Below are 23,788 nucleotides of genomic sequence, written 5' to 3' on the forward strand. Positions count from 1 at the left end.
TTATGCAATAGTATTGATGTATGATATAGAGATCATAATGTCTTTTGTTTAATATAACTTGATCAAAGTTAGATGCATTTTATGCAAAATTAAATACTATGACCTTTCCTTGTTACTAACCAAATGCATTCTCCTTGAGGTCGGGCAAGTATATACTCTTATTGGATAAGTCATGCGAATACACTTTGTACTATGGTGCTACTGTTAAGTTGATGTAGGTGATCCGTAGCTAGAGGCCATCTTAGGGAACTTTCACCGCGAACGGAGGTGCGAGCAATAAGTAGATAGCCGGTGGCTATGAGAAAGACACTATCAGCATAGTGTTAACCTTCTTATTTTGTGCTATATGTGGAATGAACGCGATGTAGAACTTTCCGCTGCAGAACTTTAAGACTTGTGTCATGTACTTTGAACCTTTTTATGTAATTTGAACTCTATGTATGAATGTGCTTGTGTGATAATGTTTAACTTGTTTTTTTTAACGATATAATGTTTAACTTGTGCTCGTGAAGTGTGTTTAAATTATAGGCATTGCTCATGACACATTTTAAAAACTACTAGAATTGATTCTTTTTAATTGAGTTGATCAATGGACGATAAATTGATTAAATGGAATCAATTTGGACTAGTTCCTTACGATCTCAATCCAGGGCAAGTTGGCTAAGGTCTAGGTTTAGTTGTGGAAGTCTTTATTTTCTCTAATCTTCTCATAACGCAATTTTTTCCTTCCATTTCAATGAAAAATATAAACACACGTCTTAGGGATACTAACAGTTGGCCTATTTTTTTAAACCTAATTGAAACAATTTCTCCAAACATTCGTACTTGCAATCAAATCAGAAGGCATGGGCACGTGCTGCTCATCAATGCCGACTTCCTTACAGGCCCCCGAAAAAAAACGTCCCCTTTCCATCCAAGTCCCTTAATTCTCTCCCCCTTGTCGCTTCCGACCCCTCGCGGCCTCTTCTTGCTCTCCGCTCGCTCCAACGTCTCACACTCTCCGCCCCCCTTCCAGCCGCTGGAAACCTACCCCCGCCGGCAATGCCGCCCGCCTCCCGCCCCGCCGCCGCCTCCTCCACTCCACCGTCGCTTCCCTGCGCTCCCCGCCGCCTCCGCCGACGCCGCGCCCTCAAAGCCGCACAACCCACCGCCGCCGGTGGCGCTGCGGCCAGCCGCGGCGGCGGCCCCTCGACCCCGCAGCTCCGGTGGGACGCGCGGGGCGGCGAGGGAAATGCCGGCGCGGAGAAGCCGCGCGGGGGCCCGCCCTCCTCCGTCAGGTGGCTGGCCGCGGCGGTGTGGCGGCTGCGGCCACCCGAGGAGGCACCCGCCGCCGGCCAGCGCGCCGACGCCACCGCCGCCCGTGTCGGGCTCGAGGTACGCGTCCTCCCCACCCCACGCTCCCCATTTCGAATAAAAAGAAAAAAAAAGTTCGAATTTTTAGCTTGAATCAGCTGCTTCCGCTCGAACGCTGCCGGATTCGGCGTACGGGGAGGCGAATCCTGGACGGCCGGACGGCGACGCCGCCCCTCCCCCCCTCAAGCCGCCGTACTCGCCCTACCCCTCGTACCAGTACCGCCCCCGTTCCAGCCCGTGGCGGCAAGCAGTTCTAGCCGTTGCGGCGTCGCACGGCGGCTGCCGGATCGAAGCCCAGATCCCCATTTATGGCGGCGTCTCGTCCCCTTCAGTTTTCCATTTCTTTTTTATATATATAAACGCGTCCGTTTCAGTGTTGCCGGGCGGCATTTATGGGTCAGGCAATGGGCGCGTTCCTTGTGACGCACCCAACCAACTCGATCCCGCTCATGTGATCTGCTCCGGGCTCATTCAACCGTCGGCGTGCCGTGCAATTACACGGGGCACGGCTGTACCTTGCTAGGGTTCTTGATGTCGGAGTAACCCGCTTGTCCCCTGCGGCTGTGGTGTGTGGATGGCTATTTACTGGAGTCACTGCTGAGCTACCTTACCAAGTGAGATGTTCAGTGTAAACTTAGTCGTGAGTTCAGTTTCCACCTGAATAGTTAACCTTGCTGATTGCGATGGGGCTGTTGTTCATTCCATGAACAATACTAGATGCTTGTTTCAAAAGATGGTATGCTATTTCACTGAACTCATCGCTGTCATTTGTCATATCTGGTGATGAGATCTGAATGATCCACTCAGCAGAGTCCCCCCAGATTTATAGGCATACTCATACAGACGATTCATCTTTTCCCTTTGGCTTTCAGAGATTTGCTTCTTTATTATGATTCATTCAGGAATAACTGTGAGCTGTAACTTCTAGAATGGGTAAATCTTGTGGAACTGTCTGAATTTTTACCCATATATTAGTCTTTCTGCTGGGAAGGGAGGGAAATGATCAGTGCTTATTTTTGTTCTGCTTTTGTGACAATTGGTTGCTCTTTCTTAGTCACTTGTTGGTTCACTTCCTTGTATGACAGCATATACCAAGACATCTGCAAGCTCAGCTTCTGAGGAAGGATCCTCTTGGCCACCACCATTGTCTAAAGGATGACATTTCAAGCCCCAACTCCGTCCTGGAGCCACATAGTGGAGAGCTCCACAAGGTAAAGCTAGAAATCACTTGCACCAAAATTGCTGTTTTCGATTCCATGCTGTGAACTAATGCAGTGGATTAACTGTGCAGGTACATCTTCGTCTTGCCTCTGGCGTGGAGGATGCGACAAAATGGGAGCCTGTAAGCATAAAGAGCATTGAACCAGATGGTGCTTATGTGATTGCCAGCCAACTAAATCTCGTTGAGGAACAGCATGGGGGAAGTTATGTTGCTAGCCTTGAGATGGAGCTTCAGCGGGCACGGGATAGGGTGAGCAAGCTAGAAGCTGAGCGGGTTTCAGCAAAGAAGCAACTCGATCACTTGTTCAAGAAACTCGCAGAGGAGAAAGCAGCTTGGCGGAACAGAGAGCACAAGAAGGTTCGAGCCATTCTTGAAGATATGAAGGCAGACCTGGAGCATGAGAAAAAGAACCAGAGGCAGTTGGAGACTATTAACTTCAAACTTGTTGATGAGTTGAAAGAGGTCAAAATGGCAGCGAAGCAGCTACTGCAGGATTATGATAACGAGCAGAAGACGCGGGAACTCACAGAGGAGGTGTGCAACAAGCTGGTGAGGGAGATAGAGGAACAGAAGTCAGAGATTGAAGTCTTGAAGCAGGATTCCGTCAAACTGCGGGGTGAGCTGGATGAGGACCGGAAATTGCTACAGATGGCTGAGGTGTGGCGCGAGGAGCGAGTGCAGATGAAACTTGTCGATTCCAAACTCACTCTGGAGGCCAAATATGAAAAGTTGAGCAAACTTCAGGAGGATGTAGAGGCTTTCATTTCCACTTTTAGCTCTTCCAAAGGAGACAGCACAGTTGTTGAAGCAGCATGCAATATCATACAGACCATTGGAGCGGTTAGAGAGGAAGAGGTCGAATTCACGTATGAGCCGCCACGAGCATCAGAAGATATATTGGCCATCTTTGAAGAGCTGCGCCCTAGTGACGAAACTGTTACAAAGGACACTGAACCGTGTCCAAACCAGAGCTATGCAATGTGTGAATCAGAAATCCAAGAAGCTAGCCCAGCGGCTGATATATTTCTGGAAAATCGAGCCAAATTGTTTCAAGATGGAAGCCATTCTGGTGAGAGCGAAATGGAAGATGGCAGCAGCTGGGAGACCATGAGCCATGAAGAGATGCAGGGCTCAAGCCACTCGCCATATGGAAGTGATCGTTCAGTCAACAAGATCTTTGACAGAATTTCCTGGACGAGTGGAAACGATTCAGAGGGTGGGCAGACCAACAAGCTGTGTGATGACTTGAGCAATGTGTACCTGACCGACATGAAACAGCCCAAGAAAGAGTCTGCCATATCGAAGCTCTGGAAGTCATCCCCGCTGAAAAACTACGAATTCCGCACTAAAGATGCTGCAGAGATGACAAATGGGAGATCATCGAGTGCAAGTCTTCCCAATGGTGTGTTCTCAAATGCCAAAGGCTTGAATTTAGATATGGGAGCCAGCACCCCAAGTACACTGCAGTGGAGCTCACCAGACTCGATGAACAGCCAGCTCAACCGGGGTTTCAGAGGTTGCATGGAGCTGGTTCAGAGGCAGAGCCTCAAGGCAAAGCTTTTAGAAGCCCGGATGGAAACCCAGAAGATTCAGCTTCGTCATGTGCTCAACCAGAAAACCTAATTTAGAACTGCAGTTCGCATCCAGAAATAAAATTCCAAGCATTGGATTTTTACTTCATTTCTCTTGTGCATTGTAGAATGTAACTTAGTCTCTTGTGCTTCTACTTCATAGAAGTATATAGCTAGTTGTAGCCTAGTAGGCTGACCTGGCCATAGTTGATGCATCTGTCTAATTGTGGCAGTACATTTGACAGGTTATAGTGTCGTCATTGTTCGTGCTGTAGCAGTAAACAAGAAGCATTGTTCAGACAAACTGTACCAGTAATGTAGCAGCAAACAAGAAGCACTGTTCAGACAAACTGTTCCATTGGCAGTGAAGGTTTGTAACACCTCTGAAATGCGCTTTCGTTTAAAAAATGCAGGATATTCAGAAATGGAAACCTCTGCAGAAACTGTCTGCATGGAGGTCATATGAATTCTGATAAAAAGAAAAGGCATGCTAGTTCTGATTTCGCATCATGAAATCAAGACTCACGTAACTCACTGCTTTCGATTGCAACAGCGACAACAGACACACAAACTCGAGTTGCTGGAGCCTGGGACTTAATTTTGGAAACATTTCATCTTCCATAACAGTTAGCAAAGTACAAACTTTTTTCTGTTATAACACACATCAGTACATCCAATGGCTAGATTGTGAGTACGAGATTTAATACAAGTAATTAGCAGTTAAGTATACAGCTAGGATCACACGTTGCTTTGCTTGTAGAGCTTTGTGTCCAGCACTTGCTTCCCGCACATTGCACACACTCCTGAAAGAAAGTCAGCACTATAATCAGAATCAGGAATTAACTTATTTCAGATAGAATCTCGTTAAGTCATGGACTCTAATGGAGTTCCTTACCTTTGGAATAAGCACAGGTGTGGCAATATTTTGCGTCCTGGTGCACCTGTTGCTTGCAGATTATACATTTGGTGTTTCCATAGGGAGTCCACCTGTTAATTAAGCAGAAGTGCATAGTGTTAGATCACAATCCCAATTTAATACCTTCAACAGATATGATTTGAACATTTACAATTTACAAGAAGAACAAGAATACAATTTCAATAGAGACAAGAAAAAGATGGCTTGTTCTGAAAAATATCCAAAGAGGTTAAAGAATCCATGGATGCACAAAACTAGTTAAAATTTGAAGCTGCAGATTTAGAACCAGTACATCTTGACTCCTGAGCAAACACACAGAATATAGACAAACCAATGGCAACATAAGATATTTCTATGGAAATTAAGGAGCACCTTCCTTGAAAATAAGGATCTAACCAGAATATGAGAGTTACAGAAGCCTAAATGAAATGAAAATCTCAGTGCCCTATTTCCCCATATCCATATGAGAAACTATATCTAGCCCCTGTTTTCAACTTTTCATCCCTTACAGAATCAAAACTCCTATTCCTTCCCCTCATCAATTCGCATAACTAGTGATGAAAGTTTCATTAATTTGACAGGTGATGTCTTCCTATTCCTTTGTTCACCCAAATATAACACTCAGCGTGACCATTTCTCTGATAACACCAAATAACCGATAGAATAGTTTATTGTTTATAGAATTTGGGATTAGGGGCATCAGGCTGCTGTGGTGTCACCATTGCAGTACATCATACAGCCAGACCGCGATCCCAAACTTTCATGAACTCTCTCTGGCATATCACCAATTTATCAATCAGATTCAATTGTGGGAGAAATAAAAGGTGCCGCAATTTCTAAAATAAAATCCTTTAGGTGCCTCAAAGTCAGTAATCAGGTCTACCAGCGTGCCCATTAAGTTCAGCCAGCAAACAATCTGTTTGATTGATTGGTTACTGATTTACTGTATGTCCTCATGTTGACTAGTGCCTAGTGGAGCCATTCACTCTGGTGATTGCCTATTTTCTTAAAGAAACCCCAGCCCTACCTGATCTGTTCGAGAGACCCCAGTAAATGAAACTGTGATCCCAAGAAACATGCATCAGCTCAACCTTGATCGCGAAGAACTAGTGGTGGAGGAGGCGGCTCGGCCGGGGATTGGGGAAGGGAGGGAGGGAGGGAGGCTGACCTGTTCTTCTTGGAGAGGAGCTTGTTCTCGTTGATCTTGCGGCCCCCGCTCTCGTTGGTGTTGCTGGCGCCCTCCTTCCACTTGTCCGGCACGATCACCTTCCCCAGCTTCTTCTCGCCTGCATCCCCAATCCCCCCAACCCATCTTAGGGGAAAATCAGAAGGAAAAAGAACAGATCCCGGCACGGAACCCCTAGGGCAAAGACGAATCGGCCAAATCCGGCCGGAGAAACATCTAGGGCAGCGAGGAGGGGAGGGGATCTTACACTTGGCGCACACCATCGCCGCCGACGCCGATTCCTTCGCTGCTCTTGCGGTTGGGACTCGGGAAGCGGCCGGGGGCGAGAGGTAGGGGGAAGAGAGGAGGAGAAGGCGGTGGCGGTGGGCCGGGCCGGGCTCAGGTGGGTTGGGCCAAATGGATTCCTGACTCATTGGGCCAGATCCGGAACAGGCCCGGCCGACATACCTCCGCTCTATGGGCCCAATTCGGACGGAAAAAGTTGGCGTCCATGGGCCCAGCTCGAAAACTGACCAAATCGGTTTGGCAAACCAGAGCCTGTAAATTTCTTTGAAATTCGGGTTGGAGTCTGCATGTAAAATTTTTACAGGAATAATAGGAAACCGGAGGGCCTTTTCTGTTGTTGGATTGGATGAGACCGAAGAACTTTTGGTCATCATTCATCAAGAAGTTAGAAGTAGATGCGCGTGACTTTGAATAAAAACACATGTTTGGAAGAGGTGAATTTCCCTGATAATGAAATGGATAGGCTTTTGACTGAGATTTTGCACGACATCTTGTTTCGGTCCCGCGGCACGATCTAGACAAACTATGGTGATTAGGTTAAGCGAGTGAAAGCTGTGTTAGAGTAAGAACGGATCAATTTCAACAGTAGGTATATAATTTTAATTTCCTCTATTCTAAATTATAATTCGTTTGATTTTTTGACCTCAGGTTTAACCACTCGCAGAGCCGACACCATAGTATGTTAGCCTAGTGCACACGCAACACACATAATTTTTATAGGTAAATTGGCTAATATTTACCACACATCAAAAGAAAATTTTATTTGTTAATTTAACGTTGCACCACTTAATGTTTATGTTAGCTTCGCATCTGACCACTCGTCTTATTCAAAAATATGAAAATATAGTCAAATTTAAGTTATTTTTGAAAATTTTATTAATAAAACAAGTCATAATAAACAAAAGTGATATTTTGCATAAAATTTTGAATAAGACGAGTGATCATACTTATACCGTCAAAAAGTTAAATAAATTATAATTTGAATACCATGGAGTAAGAGTTATTCGTTGACATGGTGAGGTGCGAGTGTCTGCGCGGAGTCCAACCTGCCCCATTTTCGAATATATAAGGGCCCGTCTAGGAGGCCTTCGGCTCCCTGCAGAAAAGGTGAAGGTAGTGGTTGTTTTTTTTTTGGCTCCGTCTGCTCCACTTTCTCGTAGAAAGAAACATTTTTGCTACTCTCCAAGAGGAGCTGCCCAGGGAGCCGGATTGGAGCCCTGCTAAAAAGACCTTAAGTAAGGCGCTATCATGCACATGCTTGCTTAGCTAGCTATCTACTCCCTCCGTTCAAAAAAAAAGTCACTCTAGGATTCGAAATTTGGGACCCCAAAAAAGTCATTTTATCCTATTTAGAAAGTGCATGTGTATATAAGAATCAATTAGTGCCAAATATGAACAATAATAAATAGAGACAAACATGATTCTTTTACCTTCTTATTAATTTGTCCTAGAATTCTTAAAATGACTTGTTTTTTTTTTGACCGAGGGAGTAGTTACTGTCCAAACTAAATCTTCACTCTGTTCGCTTCAATCAGCAAACAGTAATTTTCTCTCACACCAAACCAGCACTAGCTACCAGCATGTTAGCAATGTTTTTCTCTCACAACAAATCAGCACCAGCCACCAGCCACAACCAACTGAACATAGTGCTTGCTGCTCTCTATGCCCTCCGTACTGGTAAAGGGAGTCGTTTCGGATAGCGACATGGTCTTCAAAACACAACTTTGACTTCTTATTTCTCTAAAAATATTTTTTGAAAAATGATATATGTAAATTTTTATAAAAATATTTTTCAAGACAAATCTATTCATATAATTTTCATATTTTCAAACTCAACAACTTGATAGTTATTTATAATTTATATTTTTAAGATTTGACTCAAATCTTGTTCCGGTGAAGACTGAAGACGGAGCCGGCAGAGTTAACCATGAACAGATGGTACGTTTGCTGTGCTTGCAGAATGCAATGCATTCTGATTTCGAGTTGCAATTTAATAGAATAATGCCGGCAAGCAAGCAAGAGAAGCCATTGCCGGTGACAGCGAATGCAAGGACGAACGGTCCTATATAACTATATTAGTGCTCTCGAAGTATAACTTTGAAGGATCAGTGTGGGTGATGCCGTTGACCGTGGACGCCCATCACTCCAGGCTTTTGCGATTGCACGCTCTGAATTTTTCCACTGCACATGCAGTGCCTTCAACAGGTGTACACACACACACACGACATAAATAAGCACTTGTTCCTCCGCCCATCGATCACCCCCAGCAGCTTATTAGCTTCGTCCTTCCTCCACGTACGGACTGCGGACAGCCGGATCGGACACCATGAGAAAAGCACCCGGAATCTTCCTCATGGCGGCACTCGCCCTCGCCATGGCCGCCGCCACTGCTCTACTACCAACAGTGGCGCTGGGGACGCGTTCCGTCGGCCGCAGGAGCCGCTTCCTGGCGACCTTGGACAGCAGCTGCAGCAGCGAGGCACCGTGCCCCGACATCATCGAGCCTGTCAACGGCTTCCCCTTCCCCGGCGCCGAGTGCTGCGACGGCGTCTGCGTCGACACCTCGTTCGACGCCCACCACTGCGGCGGGTGCGACCCCTGGTACTACGGGTGCGGGAGCTGGCCCTGGATCTGCTGCTACGGCTACTGCTTCAACTCCCAGAACGACTCCGAGAACTGCGGCCGCTGCGGCAACAACTGCTGGGACGCCGGATGCTTCAACGGCGTCTGCGGCTACGCGGTCTGATGCCACCGAAGGAAGTCGTGCATGGGCCGTGGGGAGGGACGTGACACTCTGAAAAGAGAGGAAGGCAGCCCGGTGAACGTACTTCCCGCTTGCACAGGGTCCGGGGCATGTATAAAAATCTACGGTAATGGTAATACTCGCTCCATTTTAAAATATAGGTCGTTTTGATTTTTCTAAGTTAGTATTTGCTATGTATAATATATGTGTAGATACATAACAAAATATATGAATTTAGAAAAATTAAAACGATCTATATTTTGAAACGGAAGTAGTAAGACGTCTAATGGGAAACAAAATATCGGACGGCACGTGTCAAGTCGTACACCACGTATACTGAGCTCTTTTTATCCTTTGCTGTTGGGAGGTGGCTTCTCTGCTCGCTCTACTGCTGCGGCTTGCTCTCGCCCTCCTCGACCGATTTGAGCCTCCACCCATCAGCTTTGCTGCCTTGCAGGACCTCCCCAGTGATGAGCTCTGCCGCGAGGCTACCCCCCCCCCCCCCCCCCCCCCCGCGGCACCACTGGCGAGCCTCGCTGCAGCCCTGCCGCGCGCAGGCTAGCCACATCCCACAGTGCAGTTGTAGGGCGCTGAGCTAAGATGTTGCAATGATTCTTTTTAGATATTGCAAAGAATGATTTATACTGCTGCAATGTTGATCGGATTTTATTCGATGTTTTTAATTTATGGTTTCTAATGTTGCAGCATATAATTTTGGATGTCACAAAAGGTAAGTGTCGATGTTGCAAATATTGTTTCTGCATGTTACCATTCTTAATGGATGTCGCATGAAACATAGCTGTGATGTTGCGACGGGAATTTTGTTCTTTGCGTCCAGATGTTGTGATGCATTTAAGTACGTGTTTTTTATATTGTAGAAATTAATCTTTTATGTTGCAACCGTGTGTTCTTGATGTTGCAACGGAGCGTCCAATAAAAAAATTATCGGGCGTAGAAATTAGCAAGGCCGAAAAATCTATTCTAATTTTTATCTAAAGTGTACTAGATTTTCTATGTGTTGCTACCTCTACCATTCTAAGTTCCAATCCTAGCAACTGCACATGGTAATTCTAGAAAGGATAAATGTGGAAGTAAAGCGCAATAAATAATATTGAAGATAAATTAAATAAAAAATGTGAACTCCCGGAACTGCAATTTTTACCGAGGTACTCCCTCCGTTCCAAATTATAAGTCATTTTAAGAATCTTGAAGAGTCAAAATTTTCAAGTTTGACCAAATTTATATGATAAGATAATAACATTTATGATACCAATTAAGTATTATTAGATTCTTTATTAGTTATATTTTCATAGTGCACCTATTTGATGTCATAAATTTTTATATTTCTGTCTATAATTTTGGTCAAACTTTAAGATGATTTGACTCTTTAAAATTCTTAGAATGACTTATAATTTGGAACGGAGGGAGTATTAGAAAGCAACCAGTCCAGGGCGCGCTCGCTCGGGCGGGCCTTCTTCCACAGCATCGCCGACACGCACGTCGCGCACCACCACTTGCCGGCCATCCCCCACACTACCGCGCCGTGGAGGCCGCCCGGGCCATCTGCCCCGTCCTCGGCGAGTACTACCGCTTCGACCCCACGCCCTTCGCCGAGGCGGCATGGCGGGAGGTCTAAAGGAGTGCATCTACGTCGAGCCCGACGAGGACGGACGCAAGGCCCGCGTCTTCTGGTACAGCAACAAGTTCTAGCAGAATAATGTTTTCAGATGCTGCAATAGTGAATGTTGATCTGTTCAACAGAGAAAATTACCAATCTTAACTATAATAGTACTGCATGCTTGCTAGATATGCTGTTGTTCATGATTGTTTCCTGAATCCTGATCCCAACCTAAAGATAGACTTAGCGACTGCAAGCTAACTTCCCGTCCGTTTTCAGTATGAACTGACCAGATCCTCACTACAACGATTCTGGACTACTCTGTAAAATAAGTTTACTCTAGACTCTAGTCCATCGAAACTTCTAAACTCGATCATGACATTCAGATTTCCAGCACGTAGTCATGTAGAATTCAGCATGAATACCCAAACATTCAGATTTCTAGCACGTAGTCTCACCTGTAGAATTCAGCATGAATATCCAAAGGCATTGCTACTAAAAAGTCCCGGCTTAACCCACGTGCCTTGGCTGGCAAACCAATAGAATTCTCAGCGACCTTTGTCAAGCCAAATCATGAACGCAAAATTTTGGTCTTCAAGAAGGAACTCTTGCTCTTACACCGAGTCAAAACTAAGCATAAGCCTCTATTAGAAGAATGGATAGCACATTTTGATTAATAGCCCAGATTTGCTTCATTTCTTTTCTTTGTTTCTCAAGACTTTTGGTGTACAACTCTTTTCCTTTTGTTTAATATATTTATAATGAGTAGGGGAGCAATCCCCTCCTGTTGCTTCAAAAAAATGAACGCAAAATTTGTTCCTCCAGGCACAACAATTTTCTCGTCCATACGCAACTAGATGAGACAACAAACCAAATATACAATTACCTACAGGAATCTGTACCAGCAGCGTAAATGAGATAAAAAAAACCACCAAAATACCAAATGGAACATCGGTACAGAGCATAAGCAGTGTAGCACAACCATGGGACTAGCACCGAAATCATTTACACCGCGCCCTACATGTCTGTGAAACAGGAATTTCAAGACTGTTCTGCAACATGGTTCATCATTGTAACCAAACAGCAGGCGAAGCTGCTCAATCAGCACACACCCACTGGTGGGTCCCGCTGCCTCCGCCTTTTTTATTTCAGAGTTTATTGATAGGACTGAATTGACAAAGGCCCTGAGATCCATAGCGAAAACTCTACATCCAACCAGGCCGTCCACCTTGTGGGGGTGACGAGCCTGCCATGTGCCATCTGCCATCGCGGGTGAACCAGTGTAATCTGCCTTACTTCTGCGCCAAGTTGCGGATGACATAGGGGAGAATACCTCCATGGTTGAAGTACGCCAGCTCCACCTGCAGCACAACCAAGAAAGTGATTCAGTGTGCCAACCAATTGAGAACACTTAGCCATTAGTTCAATTATATAATAAACATACATCTTCTGAAGTGCATGTACCTCAGTGTCAAAGCGAAGGGTGCAGGTGAAGGATTTCCCATTGTCGGTTGTGACAGTCACATCCTGGCCAGGACGGATCTCGCTGAGGTTGGTAGGGAGGTTGATGCTGTACCGCTCATGCCCAGTAAGGCCGAGCAAATCAGCATCCTCACCAGCTTTGAAGCAGAGAGGAATGATTCCCATCCCCACCAAATTGCTTCTGTGGATGCGCTCAAAACTCTTGGAAATCACAGCTTTAACTCCCTGAAAATAATGTCATACCAAATGTGTCAATACTATGTCTTCCCAGACATGATTCAAATAAGGACAAAATCTGAGTAGAAGAACTTGCCAGGAGCATCGGTCCCTTGGCAGCCCAATCACGAGAACTGCCACTTCCGTACTCAGCACCAGCGAGAATTATGGTGGGAAGGCCCTCAGATTTGTATCTCTGCAAAAGGGGCCATGGGTATTAGGAGAATGTATGGAGAGAAATGAATTGACAAACCTCATAATAGCAGTTTCATCTAACATACCATGGCTGCATCAAAAACATAAAGCTTCTCCCCAGTAGGAACGTGAATGGTCTTGGGTCCAACTTCTCCGTTCAAGAACTTGTTCACGATCCTAATGTTGGCAAATGTTCCTCTTGCCATTACTTCATCATTACCACGGCGGCTACCATATGAGTTGAAGTCCTTCCTGTCCACACCACGCTCCATCAAATACTTAGCAGCAGGACTGTCTTTGTGTATGCTTCCAGCAGGTGAAATATGATCTGTCGTAATGCTGTCCCCGAAGTTCAGCAAGCAGTAGGCATCCTTCACCACAAAGGGACCAGGTGGGGACATAGTCATGTCCTTAAAGTACGGGGGCTCATGAATGTAAGTGGATTTTGGATCCCATGAGTAGAGCGATGCTTCTGGGACAGTTAGCTGGTTCCACATTGGGTTGCCTTTCGTGATAGCCTCATAGGTGCCCTTGAACATGTCAGGCAGCACACTAGATTGGACAACCTGTTGGGTACCATTTTAGTAACCATTATTGCCACGAAATAAATGGAGACAGAAAGTTCTCCAGTATAAATAATGATAACGAAAGTAACAACACTGAATTGTGTACAAATAACTGAAAGGCAACAAAGTTTCAGTACATAATATACCTGTGCAACTTCTTCAGTTGAGGGCCATATATCCCTGAAGTAGACTTCCTTGCCATCTTTTCCAATTCCAATGGGCTCTTTCTCAAAATCAATGTCAACCTGAAAAGTACAACTGACAATGTTAACCAATTACCTGCAATTTAAAGCCCAGCTATACTGAAATTTTAGCCTAGATAATCACCCCGCCTCAAATTTTAGCCTAGATAATCTAAGGGCCGGTCTCAAAAAGGGCCAGGCTCTTATCTTTACAATTTTGAGCTAAAAATATATAAGGGACAAGTTGGATTGTGAAGAGGGCACTGGGGCCATGATCCATTACCAGTATACCACCTCCCCTGTTATGGTAACTATCAGTGTGAGAAAACAACATGGACTTACAGTGCCAGCAAGTGCATAAGCAACAACAAGAGGTGGTGAAGCAAGATAGTTAGCCCGAGTCAGAGGGTGCACACGACCCTCAAAGTTCCGGTTGCCCGACAAAACAGCAGCAGCAACAACATCTATGCACAAAGATAAGCCATAAGTCAATCATACTGAAATTCACCGAAACTAGATAGGCAATGTTGTCAAATTACCATTTTCTGTAATAGCAGCTGATACAGACTCATCAAGATCACCAGAGTTTCCAATGCAAGTGGTACATCCATAGCCAACAATATGAAATCCTTGCTGGTTCAAGTACTCTTGAAGACCACTGTAAAAAGAAATCACCAGATTCTATTCTAAGATGCCATCTGATATGCACTGAAATTCTATGTTTCACTATTCTTTATTAAGAGATGACAAGATACCTCTGAAGCAAGTACTTCGTGACAACTCCTGATCCGGGGGCAAGGCTAGTCTTCACCCATGGTTTCACCTAAAGGAAAAGAGCCATTTCACATCAGCAGCGCAGCTAAGTATTTACTACTATAGCATGTGATTACATTACAAAAGAACAAACCTCAAGACCCAACTCGCAGGCTTTCTTGGCTACAAGGCCAGCACCAAGCATAACGCTAGGATTTGAGGTGTTTGTGCAGCTAGTTATTGCTGCTATAACAACACTACCATGCTTGATTTCCGCTGGCTGCCCATGGAAGTCAAATTTGACAACCTTATCCTGCTGATCCTTAGGCACTGCAAAACCCTGGGATTTTCGACATATATTTGATTAGTAATGTCAGATGAAGCACTGTTATGCACAATAAATGGTAGAAAACCAAGTAGTTACCTTGAATCCAACTTTGTTGTCCAGGCAAGCATGCCAATCTGATTTCATATCCTTCAAAGGGACACGGTCATGAGGCCTACAGGTTAAGAAACACAGTAAGACCCCTAATAAGCAGAACTGCAGTACTATTGTCCAATCAGGACAGAGTCAAGAAAATACCTCTTTGGGCCAGAAATGCTAGGCTCCACCTCATCAAGGTCCAGTTCAAGATAAGAGGAGTAAACTCGTTCTGTTTGAGGCTGCCATCATAATGCAAATGTGTTTATATTTTGCGCAACAAATAATAGCTGAGACTCATGGCAGCCATGAGAAAAGGAGGCTACCTCATTGTAGTCCACAAACATCTTGTTGGCTCGCAGATATGCTTCAATCATCGACACCTAAATGAAACATTGAAGATTCAAATTACAAAATGAAACTAATAGGACAAAAAAACAATAGTATGGATGGCAACAGGACATAATGTTTTGGGGGAGACAACTTTATATCCATTGAATTTTACCAGACCCTTTTCTAGAACAAATATGGACCAGTTTCCTACTGAAGAAAGCCAACTGGAGAAGCTTGGAGCCACATCCCCATGGGGAGTAAGAACAGTATTATGCCACAGATGGGGAAAATTCCAGGATATGTTACGCATCACCAAATATTTCATGATTATATCTGACATGAAAATACTAATGTGAAGGTAGCAAATAAAAGAGTTTGCCACAGTGAAAACATACAGTTTCATCGCTGCGGCCTGTCAGTTTAAGGTAGTCCAATGTCACATGGTCCACAGGAAAGAAGCCCATGGTAGCTCCATATTCTGGTGACATATTTGCAATTGTGGCCCTGTCAGCTAAAGACAGCTTACCCATACCTTCACCTGGAGAGAAAAGAAAAGGGAAAATGTGTCAACTGTGTATAATCATATTGCATCAGGTCAACACATTCCATCTACTAACATGAAGTACTTACCGTAGAATTCAACAAACTTGCCAACAACACCATGTTTCCTTAGCATTTGTGTCACTGTAAGAACAAGGTCCGTAGCTGTGACACCACTCCGTAACTTTCCAGTCAACTTGAAGCCAACCACACCAGGCAAAACCATGCTCATTGGCTGTGTAAGGAAATAACAAATAGAACAGCATTTATTTAAGAGAGTAAAATTCTTAACTAAATCCCAAGTACAACATACTAAAAGGTCATAAGCAACTAAATCATTTCAAGGTAAGCTCCGTAAAGAGCATTTTACAGTGTGAACTGATTTACCTGACCAAGCATTGTAGCCTCAGCTTCAATACCCCCAACACCCCAACCAGCAACACCCAAACCATCAATCATTGTGGTGTGTGAATCAGTACCAACTACACTGTCAGGATAGAGAATGCCATCTGTGTTGAAAACCACTCGGCCCAGATATTCAAGGTTGACCTGATATTAGGGTATGAATTAAAAAAAATTGGAGTTAGTCAGGAGTCATGGTAGCACTGCAGAAATTTTCCATAAGTCCAGCACATTTACCTGGTGCACAATACCAGAACCGGGGGGAACAACAAGCATATTTTGGAAAGCACTAGAGCCCCATTTAAGGAAACCAAATCTTTCTTTGTTGCGACTAAATTCCAATTCCATGTTTGATTGTACAGCATTTGGAGACCTTGCTACATCCACCTGCACTGAGTGATCAATAACAAGATCCACTGGGACCTGCATTCCAAATGAAAATGCCCAAATCAGGAAATGTTAAGATGATGTCACATAGGACCCAAACATCTGTACTACTTGAAATAACCTTTGTGGAATTTCTAATGGTTCAGAAATACATTGACTATTCAGTTTTCAGGTAGAAATGAGAGAAAATATATGTACCAATGGGTTGATCTTGTTGGCATCACTTCCCAACTTGGCCATCGCATCACGCATAGCTGCAAGATCAACAACTGCTGGAACTCCAGTGAAGTCCTGAAGAAATTATGTCAACGATGACCAAAGGCATTTAGAAACAGATGAGATCATTTGTGATGTTGCCAGTTCAAACCTGAAGAAGAACACGTGCTGGCTTGAATGGTATCTCAGCCAACTTTGGAGATGTGTTTTCCCAATCAATGATTTTCTCAACATCATTTGTGGTAACTTGAAAATTATCACAGTTGCGGATAGCTGACTCGAGAAGAATACGGATGGAGTAGGGCAGTTTATCTGATAGATCACGAAAGAAACCTTTACTCAGTAAAGAAAAAAAATAAAAGATGTAATACACATTCAGTATCAACAATAGATAAACCATAGCATTGATACAAACACAAACAATATGATTAGGGAGACGCCAATTTGAGGTGGTTCAATGTAAAATATAACCAATAATATCGTGTAATGTAAAAATGTCGGCAAGTTCAAGTTTGATGTGGAAACATAGTTTTCTCAAGGACTAGCATAGAATGTGTTGCTATTTTATTCCTAAAAATCTGGATCATTGACCGATAGAAAAGAAACTGACAAACAAACCCTCATGTCTGACTGGAAGAATAGGGACTGAAGTAATATTAAGCATATACTACTATTTTTCTGTAGTTTAGGATGCTAAAATTACACTCAACATACACAGCAAAATTGAAAAGGTACATAATAAATTGGCAGTGACAAAAGTAAAGGGAATGAAAAAGTTTCAAAATGCAAGCAAAAAAATTACCAATCCTTGGATCATTTAGTGCAGGAAGGCTGTAGAGCTTTCCATATTCACCACCTCCAGGCTTAGGGAGGCTGGTCAGAATATTCTTGAAGGCATGCTCAGTTGCTGAAAGCGAAGTAAAGAAGCATGATTAATGGTGCATTAACAAATTGCTACTAATGAATGTTCCATGATAAATTACTCATGGCAAAAATTATTAAAGGTGCATTTTGCTAGACTGCATTTGTCTTAATGCACTTAACAGTAAAGAGAGTACAGTATGTATAAAGACAGATTCAAAGTCAACTGAACGAGTCATCAAGTTGATGGTTCATTGAAAATTACCCGATTATAGATTATTCTTAACAAATGCCCATGAGATTGGGAGCAGACACATAATAAAAGACACATATCTACAAACAAGAATTTTAACTATTGGACAACTGATCATGACTATAACCTTAAGTCCATGACAGACTACTGGTGCAATGATGGCATCAATTCAGAAAAAAGGGTCACAGTGTTGTATCAAATCCCAGCACATGCATGTAATCCTATCCCTATAGTACCAAACCAATCCTAGGAAACACCACTGAAGGCGCTATTTTCACATAAGGTCTTTCAGAAGGAAGGAATCAAGTCACAACCACCAGGGAACACCAAAACAAGCATGACATCACTGCCTAACACCCAGTTCCTCATCTAATCATTTAATCAGTAACCCCCCCCCCCCCCCCCCCCGGATAAATTAGTTGTAAACCAGAACAAATGACACTAACCAGTACAACCCCCGCCTGTGAGTTGCAACTACTGATCACAATCCATATCCTCAGCTCGAGCTCTGTTTCTGCTTACCACATGATGCGAGAAAAGCGCTAGCTTAAGTAAGATGCAACCTAAGCTGAATGGACTGCTAACAATCAGACGCCACGATACGCATACTGCAGCAATCTCGCATAACGAAAGCAAGTCAAAGCAACACACACAGAGAAAAGTAGCAAAACATCCATCTCGAATCTCTAGACAAAAGTTAAAGAGCGAAGTAGTAATACTAGGAATCTGTCAGCCTCGATCCCTAAACCTCTAGCCCCTAAGCGAATCCGGCAAATGTCGCTTCGTCCAGAGACAAACCCCAACACGATCTCAGTGGAATGGAATCCATCTCGAGACGACCCGTGACCAGATGGCGCCCCACGCCCGTGACCACACGACGACCCGCAACGAGACGGCAGACCACCCCACGCACGGACGCACGCACCTTGGGTGGCCATCCTGCGCTGGAACCGCTCCACGGCGGGCACGGCGGGCCCGATCTGCGCCCTGGCGGCGGCGAGGCGCGGCGCGGTCCCGGCGGCGCGCGCGAGCCCGGCGCGGCCGACCCACGCGGCGCAGGGGCGGGGGAGGGCGGCGCGGGCGGAGGCGGAGGCGGCGAGGCGCGACTTGCCGGGCGCGGAGGAGGCGGAGGAGAGGGATCTGAGGAGGAGGAGGCGGGCGGAGGCGGCTTTATACATGGAGGCCGCAAGTGGGGGGTGATGGGCTATGGGAGATCAGGAAACCCGGAGGCGGAGCCCGGAGCGGCGCAGGGGGGTTGGGGGCGGACTGGCGGGCGACCGGGCGGGCGGAGGCGATAGGATTTGGCAGTCTGGGCTGATGGGAATATCAGCGAACTAACCACGGTTGCGGGTAGGGGCCGACCCTCGTTACTTGGATCTGCCGCGGGCTCGTGTGCTGCACTGCTGCTGCGCTGCCCTCCGAGGCGTCGCGGCGAGCGGCCGCCGGGGCCCGGGGGCGAGGCCCCGAGGGGCGTGGCGGCCACGGGGCCGCGCGGGCTGGCTCACTGGCAGGTGGGGCCGGCAGGGGCGGTCTGCCTGGCACTTCGGTTGGGTATTTGGGTTGGGGTCCAGCTCCGGCCGTGCGGAGATGGAAAGGCCGCCAGGTGCTTTTGCGGCACTTGGAGTGTGTATAAATTTGAATAATATTTGGTCGACTTAAAATTGCTATCCACTAATAACCCGCTATTGCCCGCTATTATTTTTTTAAGAGATCTACCGCTACGCTGTACAACATTTGTCCGCTATGTGCGCTAAAGATTTATTCGAAAGAAATAAAAAATTAATATAACTAGGGTGGATCATAAACGAAGCAACAAAGGCATAATTGGACAGTCAAGAGATGTGTTGAGTTTAATTTTTAGAGTGTTAGACCAATGATTCTTCTAAATTTGCATGTAATTATTGATTATCTTATTATTCCGCTAAATGATTTAGCTTCCACTATTGCTCTTTTAGCTTTTTAGAAGAGATTTCACTAAATATTTTAGCCCGCTATTTCTTACATTGCTCCGTAAGCTCACACATCAGTTGGTTAAACTTGGCACGGGTGCATGTCTCTGAAACTGGATACCGTGGGATATTAAAGGCCCCTTGGTAATACCGTGGGATATTAAAGGCCCCTTGGTGTGGTCCAAATTCCAATGGGTTTTAGCTTGGACCATGCATATGTAGGGGTGCAAATTGATATTTTTTAGGCGCACCTCTAACTCTATTTAGTTCTACTTCTTTAAAGAAGTAGTATAAAATTTTGAACTAAAAAGAGTTGGAGGTTCTACTTTGAAGAAGTAGTACAAAATTTTGAACTAAAAAGAGTTGAAAGTGCATCTAAGATCATCTCTTTGCACCCCTATACATATGCATTGTAGCACACATATAGCAGGGAACGGCCGATCTAAAAAACTGACTTCACCAGCTCCCACCTCTTCCTAGTTCATTTTCTCCTCCTTTTTTGAAAAAAAAGTGACTATGGCCCTGTTCGGCTGCGCTGATCTTTTTTTGGCTGATTTACTGTAGCTACAGTACCAACGTAGCTACAGTACTAGTACAGTATGTGCTCACACGCGTAATCGAGTTTATATCACGTGTAGTTGCTACAGTAATCAGCCGCTACAGTTTACATCCTCTCACAAAAAACCAGCTGCTACAGTAAACAACCGGGGCAAAACCACCAGCCGAACAGGCTGTATGCTTCTAGCCGTGCAATATCATCATGTTAGAGCATCTTTAAAAGCTTTTGTATTTTGAGTGAGTTAGCTAAAAAAAGAAAAGGAAGACAAAAACCGCATTCAACAGAAACTCTGTCTACCTCGTCTTCTATCCTCGTTTTCTATCCAGGGTGTGCCGCTAGACATCTTTGCCTAGCGCTGAATGCTAGCCATCCCTTTTTAGATTTTGGAGAAACTATTGAATTTAATCCCTTTTTCGTTAGCTATTTCGTTTTACATAATAGTTATATTATAATTTTAGCTATTCATAGACATAAAAGCTCTTAAAGATGCTCTTACCTTCTCAGGTGAAGACAACGTCCTTGGAGCCAGACCAAGGGGCCCTAACTATTCTAGGGAGTACAAGTTTGCTTACTTATTAAAATACATGATGCGGTCTTCGTATCTTTGTCTTGGCATACGGTATATAGTCCCTACTTGGATCTGTACGTGTAACCACGAGGTGGTGTTTGCGCACTCATATGCATTGTAACACGCACTATAGCAGGGAATAAATAGACTATAGCTACCCGCAAAAAAAGAAAAGAAAAAAGCTATTAATTTTAGCGACAGTAGTGGTGCTTAAGGCCTGCACAGTTTTATGGCACTGTTATTTAGACTGAAAATTAAGTAATTGTACTATATATGTTTTATGGTGATGAAACTCTTCTCACATCTCATGAAACTCCCTTCTTCTTTCTTCTTATCATATTAATAAAAACTTATAATATGATATATAGAATTTAATGTTATAAAATTTTCCATAAAACTTCCATTGCATCAAAAAAAAACATGACAGCAGAAACAGCACACGTAAACAAAACCTACTCAAGTAAATACCGCCAGGCCACTGGCCACGGGGACGTCAAGGGAGCGCGCACCCAGAAGCTTCGTTGGCAGGAGCCACCACGTCGAGCCGTCGACCCCCCGCGTGTGACCGTCGAGTTGGGCAGGCACTTGGATCGCGACCAGAAGAAGCTTGGCACGCAGAAGCTAGCTATGCTGCTAGCTAGCGGATAAAAGGCAGGCAGGCAGGCAGCTGCTGACGGTTGTAGACGGATGCACGATCGGCTAAGCTACCGGAGCCGTGCGGCGCACTGCCACCCCCGTGCCCATGCGATGCCCGCGGGGCGGTTGTGCCGTGGAAGGAAGGGACCGGTGGGATGGCTCGGACTGGGGCGGCGGCCAACGGAAAGCAAGGCAACAACCAGGTGCGGATCATGTGATCCGATGCGGCCTGTTGTTGGCTGGCTTGGCGTGGCGTGGCGTGGCGTGGCTCGCCTTTTGCCTGTTCCCGTGGTGGGGACGGGCGGGATGCCAACGGGATGATTGCTCTGACGTCTGTCGTTTTTGTGATCCCATCAATGGATAGGAGATAGTTATCGTATAGCCTTTCTTCAAAAAAGTTATCGTAGCGAACGAGCGTTAGAACGCTCGGTTGGTGAGCAACTGGCAGTGGCCAGGCCACCCCCCAGGTTCGAACCCCGTCCGGGACGATTCTGGGTGTTGCACCGGGGATTAATCCCCAGACGGGCTGCGGGCTCGTGTCTGCAGGTGTATGATGGCATGTTTGGATGGAGCGATTCTGGGTGTCGCACCGGGGATTAATCCCCAGACGGGCTGCGGGCTCGTGTCTGCAGCTGTATGATGGCATGTTTGGATGGAGCCCTGGGAAACCTGCTTGTGCCAGGCAGTGCATCCAGGCGGTCAATTTCGTCGGCCTGGGGCTAGGATCCCTGCCTGGCAGCAGCTGCCTGGTCTAGGGTCGCATCCAAACAAGCCCTGAGTGCGTGTGTGCGGCTGTGAGCCTCCAGGCGCGTTTTAGATTTCTCGGCGGTCCACTTGTGTTTGAGCGCGCGGTCGGCGCGGGTGCTCACTTGAGTTCTTACATAATTCAGACGCGTTCTAGATTTCTCAGCAGTCCACATGCGTTTGAGCGCGAGGTCGGCGCGAGTGTTCACTTGAGTTCTTACATAATTCCCTAATGCTTCTGGGTACTTTCAAAAAAAAAAGTTATCGTATAGCATCTTTCCTAGGATAGGAGATAGTAGCTCTGACTCTCACTTTGTTGATGTGCTGGCAACCAACAATATTATTTTTCTCTCACATCAATTCAACACCAGTCACTAGTCACCATCCAGCCAACAATAATTTTCTCTCACAGCAAATCAGCAATAGCCACCAGCCACAACCAGAAAAAACATAGCGAGTTTCTGTTATGGAAATGTGATCCTCCAAGCTAGCATATCATCTTTCGTAGGATGGATTTACCGTTTGTTCCAGTACACTCTAGTGAGTGAGTGATAAAAGCGAGTATCCCCAATATACTGAACCGAGCGTAATTAGCGGGTAGGATATCTTGCATTTGAGTTATCCAATCGGTACCAGTGCTCGTATTCTTTTAATTTATTATTTTAAAATTTAATAGACGTTGTTCTTTCAATGATAGATGATGTGTCCGTAGACAGTGAGACATTTACGGTAAATTCGTCAACTTGAATTTTACTATTAAGATTTACTATTTAGTATTTTAAAGATGTGCATAGTGATATAGTAGTATGCGTACGCGTGCATGAGCATCTTAATGTCTGAAATCTTAAAAAAAATCAAACACTTCGACATATATATGTTGCGATAGTTAAGTATCAATATTGTAACTATTGTTTTCTGCATGTTTCAAAGTAAATGTTATATAAAACATAGTGTTTATGTTGCGGCGGAAATTTTCTTCCCTGGAGTCGACCATATAGTCATGTTTCACTAACTAATTTTTAATGCTTCAACAGATTGTTCAAAGAAAATTTTCTATGGAACGTCCGGACACTTAGGAGCGTTGAAAAAAAATCCTTCCCAAGGCCCTTTGCATGTGCACGTGGCAAATCTCCTGCCCGTTCCTACGGTGCTGCTGGGGGTCACACGCCCCCCCCCCCCAATTTGTCATCCACTCTAAATTTTATATTTTTGGATTTAAATTCGCCCAACAAACTAGTACATAGTCAAATTTATTCTAGAATAAATTTATTTTATTTCAGAATAATTTTTTAATTGTTTTAGCAGTATAAAACATTTGTTCGGGAACAAAATTTTTTTGTTTTGAAATAAAAAATAGTTATTAAACCTCGAGCGATGGTTTAACTGCCAGTAACCCGAGCGACTCCTAACATTTGCGGTTCCTGCACCCAAATGCCCAATTTGTGCACGTCCCGTTCTGGGCTATTTGTAGCAGGCAGCCAAAACCAACCTGGGCCGATCCATAGGCTCCGCTTCTCTCTCGAGAGCTTTTTTCATTTTTATATTTTAAAAAATAAAATTTCAAAAATATATGTCGAATAAAGAAATTTTCAAAAATAGGTGTCTGTCGCCCCCCTAATGGGCGACAGGGT

At 44.8% G+C, this 23,788-nt stretch overlaps 4 protein-coding genes across 6 annotated transcripts; 2 read left to right on the forward strand and 2 right to left on the reverse strand.

The window, feature by feature from the left end:
• Positions 1-977: 977 nt before the first annotated feature.
• On the forward strand, positions 978-4,526 carry LOC120711641 (microtubule-associated protein 1B-like). 2 transcript variants are annotated; one of them, XM_039997236.1, is made up of 3 exons: positions 978-1,374; positions 2,439-2,564; positions 2,645-4,526. In XM_039997236.1, the coding sequence occupies exons 1-3, from the start codon at positions 1,042-1,044 to the stop codon at positions 4,196-4,198; spliced, it is 2,013 nt and encodes a 670-aa protein (XP_039853170.1). In that variant the 5' UTR covers positions 978-1,041; the 3' UTR covers positions 4,199-4,526. The 2 variants fall into 2 exon arrangements, with proteins under 2 accessions (XP_039853170.1, XP_039853171.1); XM_039997237.1 differs by lacking the exon at positions 978-1,374 and adding an exon at positions 1,429-2,089.
• Positions 4,527-4,727: 201 nt separating this feature from the next.
• On the reverse strand, positions 4,728-6,640 carry LOC120711642 (cysteine-rich PDZ-binding protein-like). Its single transcript, XM_039997239.1, has 4 exons — positions 6,496-6,640; positions 6,231-6,348; positions 5,042-5,133; positions 4,728-4,949 (listed from the first exon to the last, which is right to left on the reverse strand). The coding sequence occupies exons 1-4, from the start codon at positions 6,509-6,511 to the stop codon at positions 4,885-4,887; spliced, it is 291 nt and encodes a 96-aa protein (XP_039853173.1). The 5' UTR covers positions 6,512-6,640; the 3' UTR covers positions 4,728-4,884.
• Positions 6,641-8,907: 2,267 nt separating this feature from the next.
• LOC120713210 (stigma-specific STIG1-like protein 4) lies at positions 8,908-9,279 on the forward strand. Its single transcript, XM_039999215.1, has one exon. It carries the CDS (start codon positions 8,908-8,910, stop codon positions 9,277-9,279), a length of 372 nt encoding a protein of 123 aa, XP_039855149.1.
• A 2,449-nt stretch (positions 9,280-11,728) lies between these two features.
• LOC120711644 (putative aconitate hydratase, cytoplasmic) lies at positions 11,729-18,879 on the reverse strand. Of its 2 annotated transcripts, XR_005690367.1 has the most exons (21): positions 18,627-18,879; positions 17,390-17,494; positions 16,739-16,899; positions 16,570-16,662; positions 16,222-16,407; positions 15,970-16,131; positions 15,673-15,817; positions 15,438-15,580; positions 15,036-15,092; positions 14,872-14,951; positions 14,713-14,788; positions 14,443-14,628; positions 14,291-14,358; positions 14,075-14,193; positions 13,878-13,999; positions 13,500-13,598; positions 12,874-13,353; positions 12,690-12,788; positions 12,359-12,601; positions 12,030-12,255; positions 11,729-11,997 (listed from the first exon to the last, which is right to left on the reverse strand). XR_005690367.1 is itself a non-coding variant. In XM_039997247.1 (20 exons), the coding sequence occupies exons 1-20, from the start codon at positions 18,877-18,879 to the stop codon at positions 12,187-12,189; spliced, it is 2,946 nt and encodes a 981-aa protein (XP_039853181.1). In that variant the 3' UTR covers positions 11,743-12,186. The 2 variants fall into 2 exon arrangements, 1 of the variants encoding a protein (XP_039853181.1); XM_039997247.1 differs by having other exon boundaries at positions 11,743-12,255.
• Between the last annotated feature and the right edge of the window lie 4,909 nt (positions 18,880-23,788).

Source organism: Panicum virgatum, chromosome 6K (assembly GCF_016808335.1).
Source record: "Panicum virgatum strain AP13 chromosome 6K, P.virgatum_v5, whole genome shotgun sequence".
Taxonomy (NCBI): domain Eukaryota; kingdom Viridiplantae; phylum Streptophyta; class Magnoliopsida; order Poales; family Poaceae; genus Panicum; species Panicum virgatum.

Coding starts and splice junctions, on each gene's coding strand:
- LOC120711641 (XM_039997236.1), top strand. CDS start 1,042: ATGCCGCCCGCCTCCCGCCCCGCCGCCGCCTCCTCCACTCCACCGTCG. Junction 1,375..2,438: donor CCGCCCGTGTCGGGCTCGAG/GTACGCGTCCTC, acceptor CTTGTATGACAG/CATATACCAAGACATCTGCA. Junction 2,565..2,644: donor ATAGTGGAGAGCTCCACAAG/GTAAAGCTAGAA, acceptor TTAACTGTGCAG/GTACATCTTCGTCTTGCCTC.
- LOC120713210 (XM_039999215.1), top strand. CDS start 8,908: ATGGCCGCCGCCACTGCTCTACTACCAACAGTGGCGCTGGGGACGCGT.
- LOC120711644 (XM_039997247.1), bottom strand. CDS start 18,879: ATGTATAAAGCCGCCTCCGCCCGCCTCCTCCTCCTCAGATCCCTCTCC. Junction 16,663..16,738: donor CAGCACGTGTTCTTCTTCAG/GTTTGAACTGGC, acceptor TAATTTCTTCAG/GACTTCACTGGAGTTCCAGC. Junction 15,581..15,672: donor CAAGTTTGTTGAATTCTACG/GTAAGTACTTCA, acceptor TTTTCTCTCCAG/GTGAAGGTATGGGTAAGCTG.
- LOC120711642 (XM_039997239.1), bottom strand. Junction 5,134..6,230: donor CTCCTCTCCAAGAAGAACAG/GTCAGCCTCCCT, acceptor CTTAATTAACAG/GTGGACTCCCTATGGAAACA. Junction 4,950..5,041: donor CACCTGTGCTTATTCCAAAG/GTAAGGAACTCC, acceptor ACTTTCTTTCAG/GAGTGTGTGCAATGTGCGGG.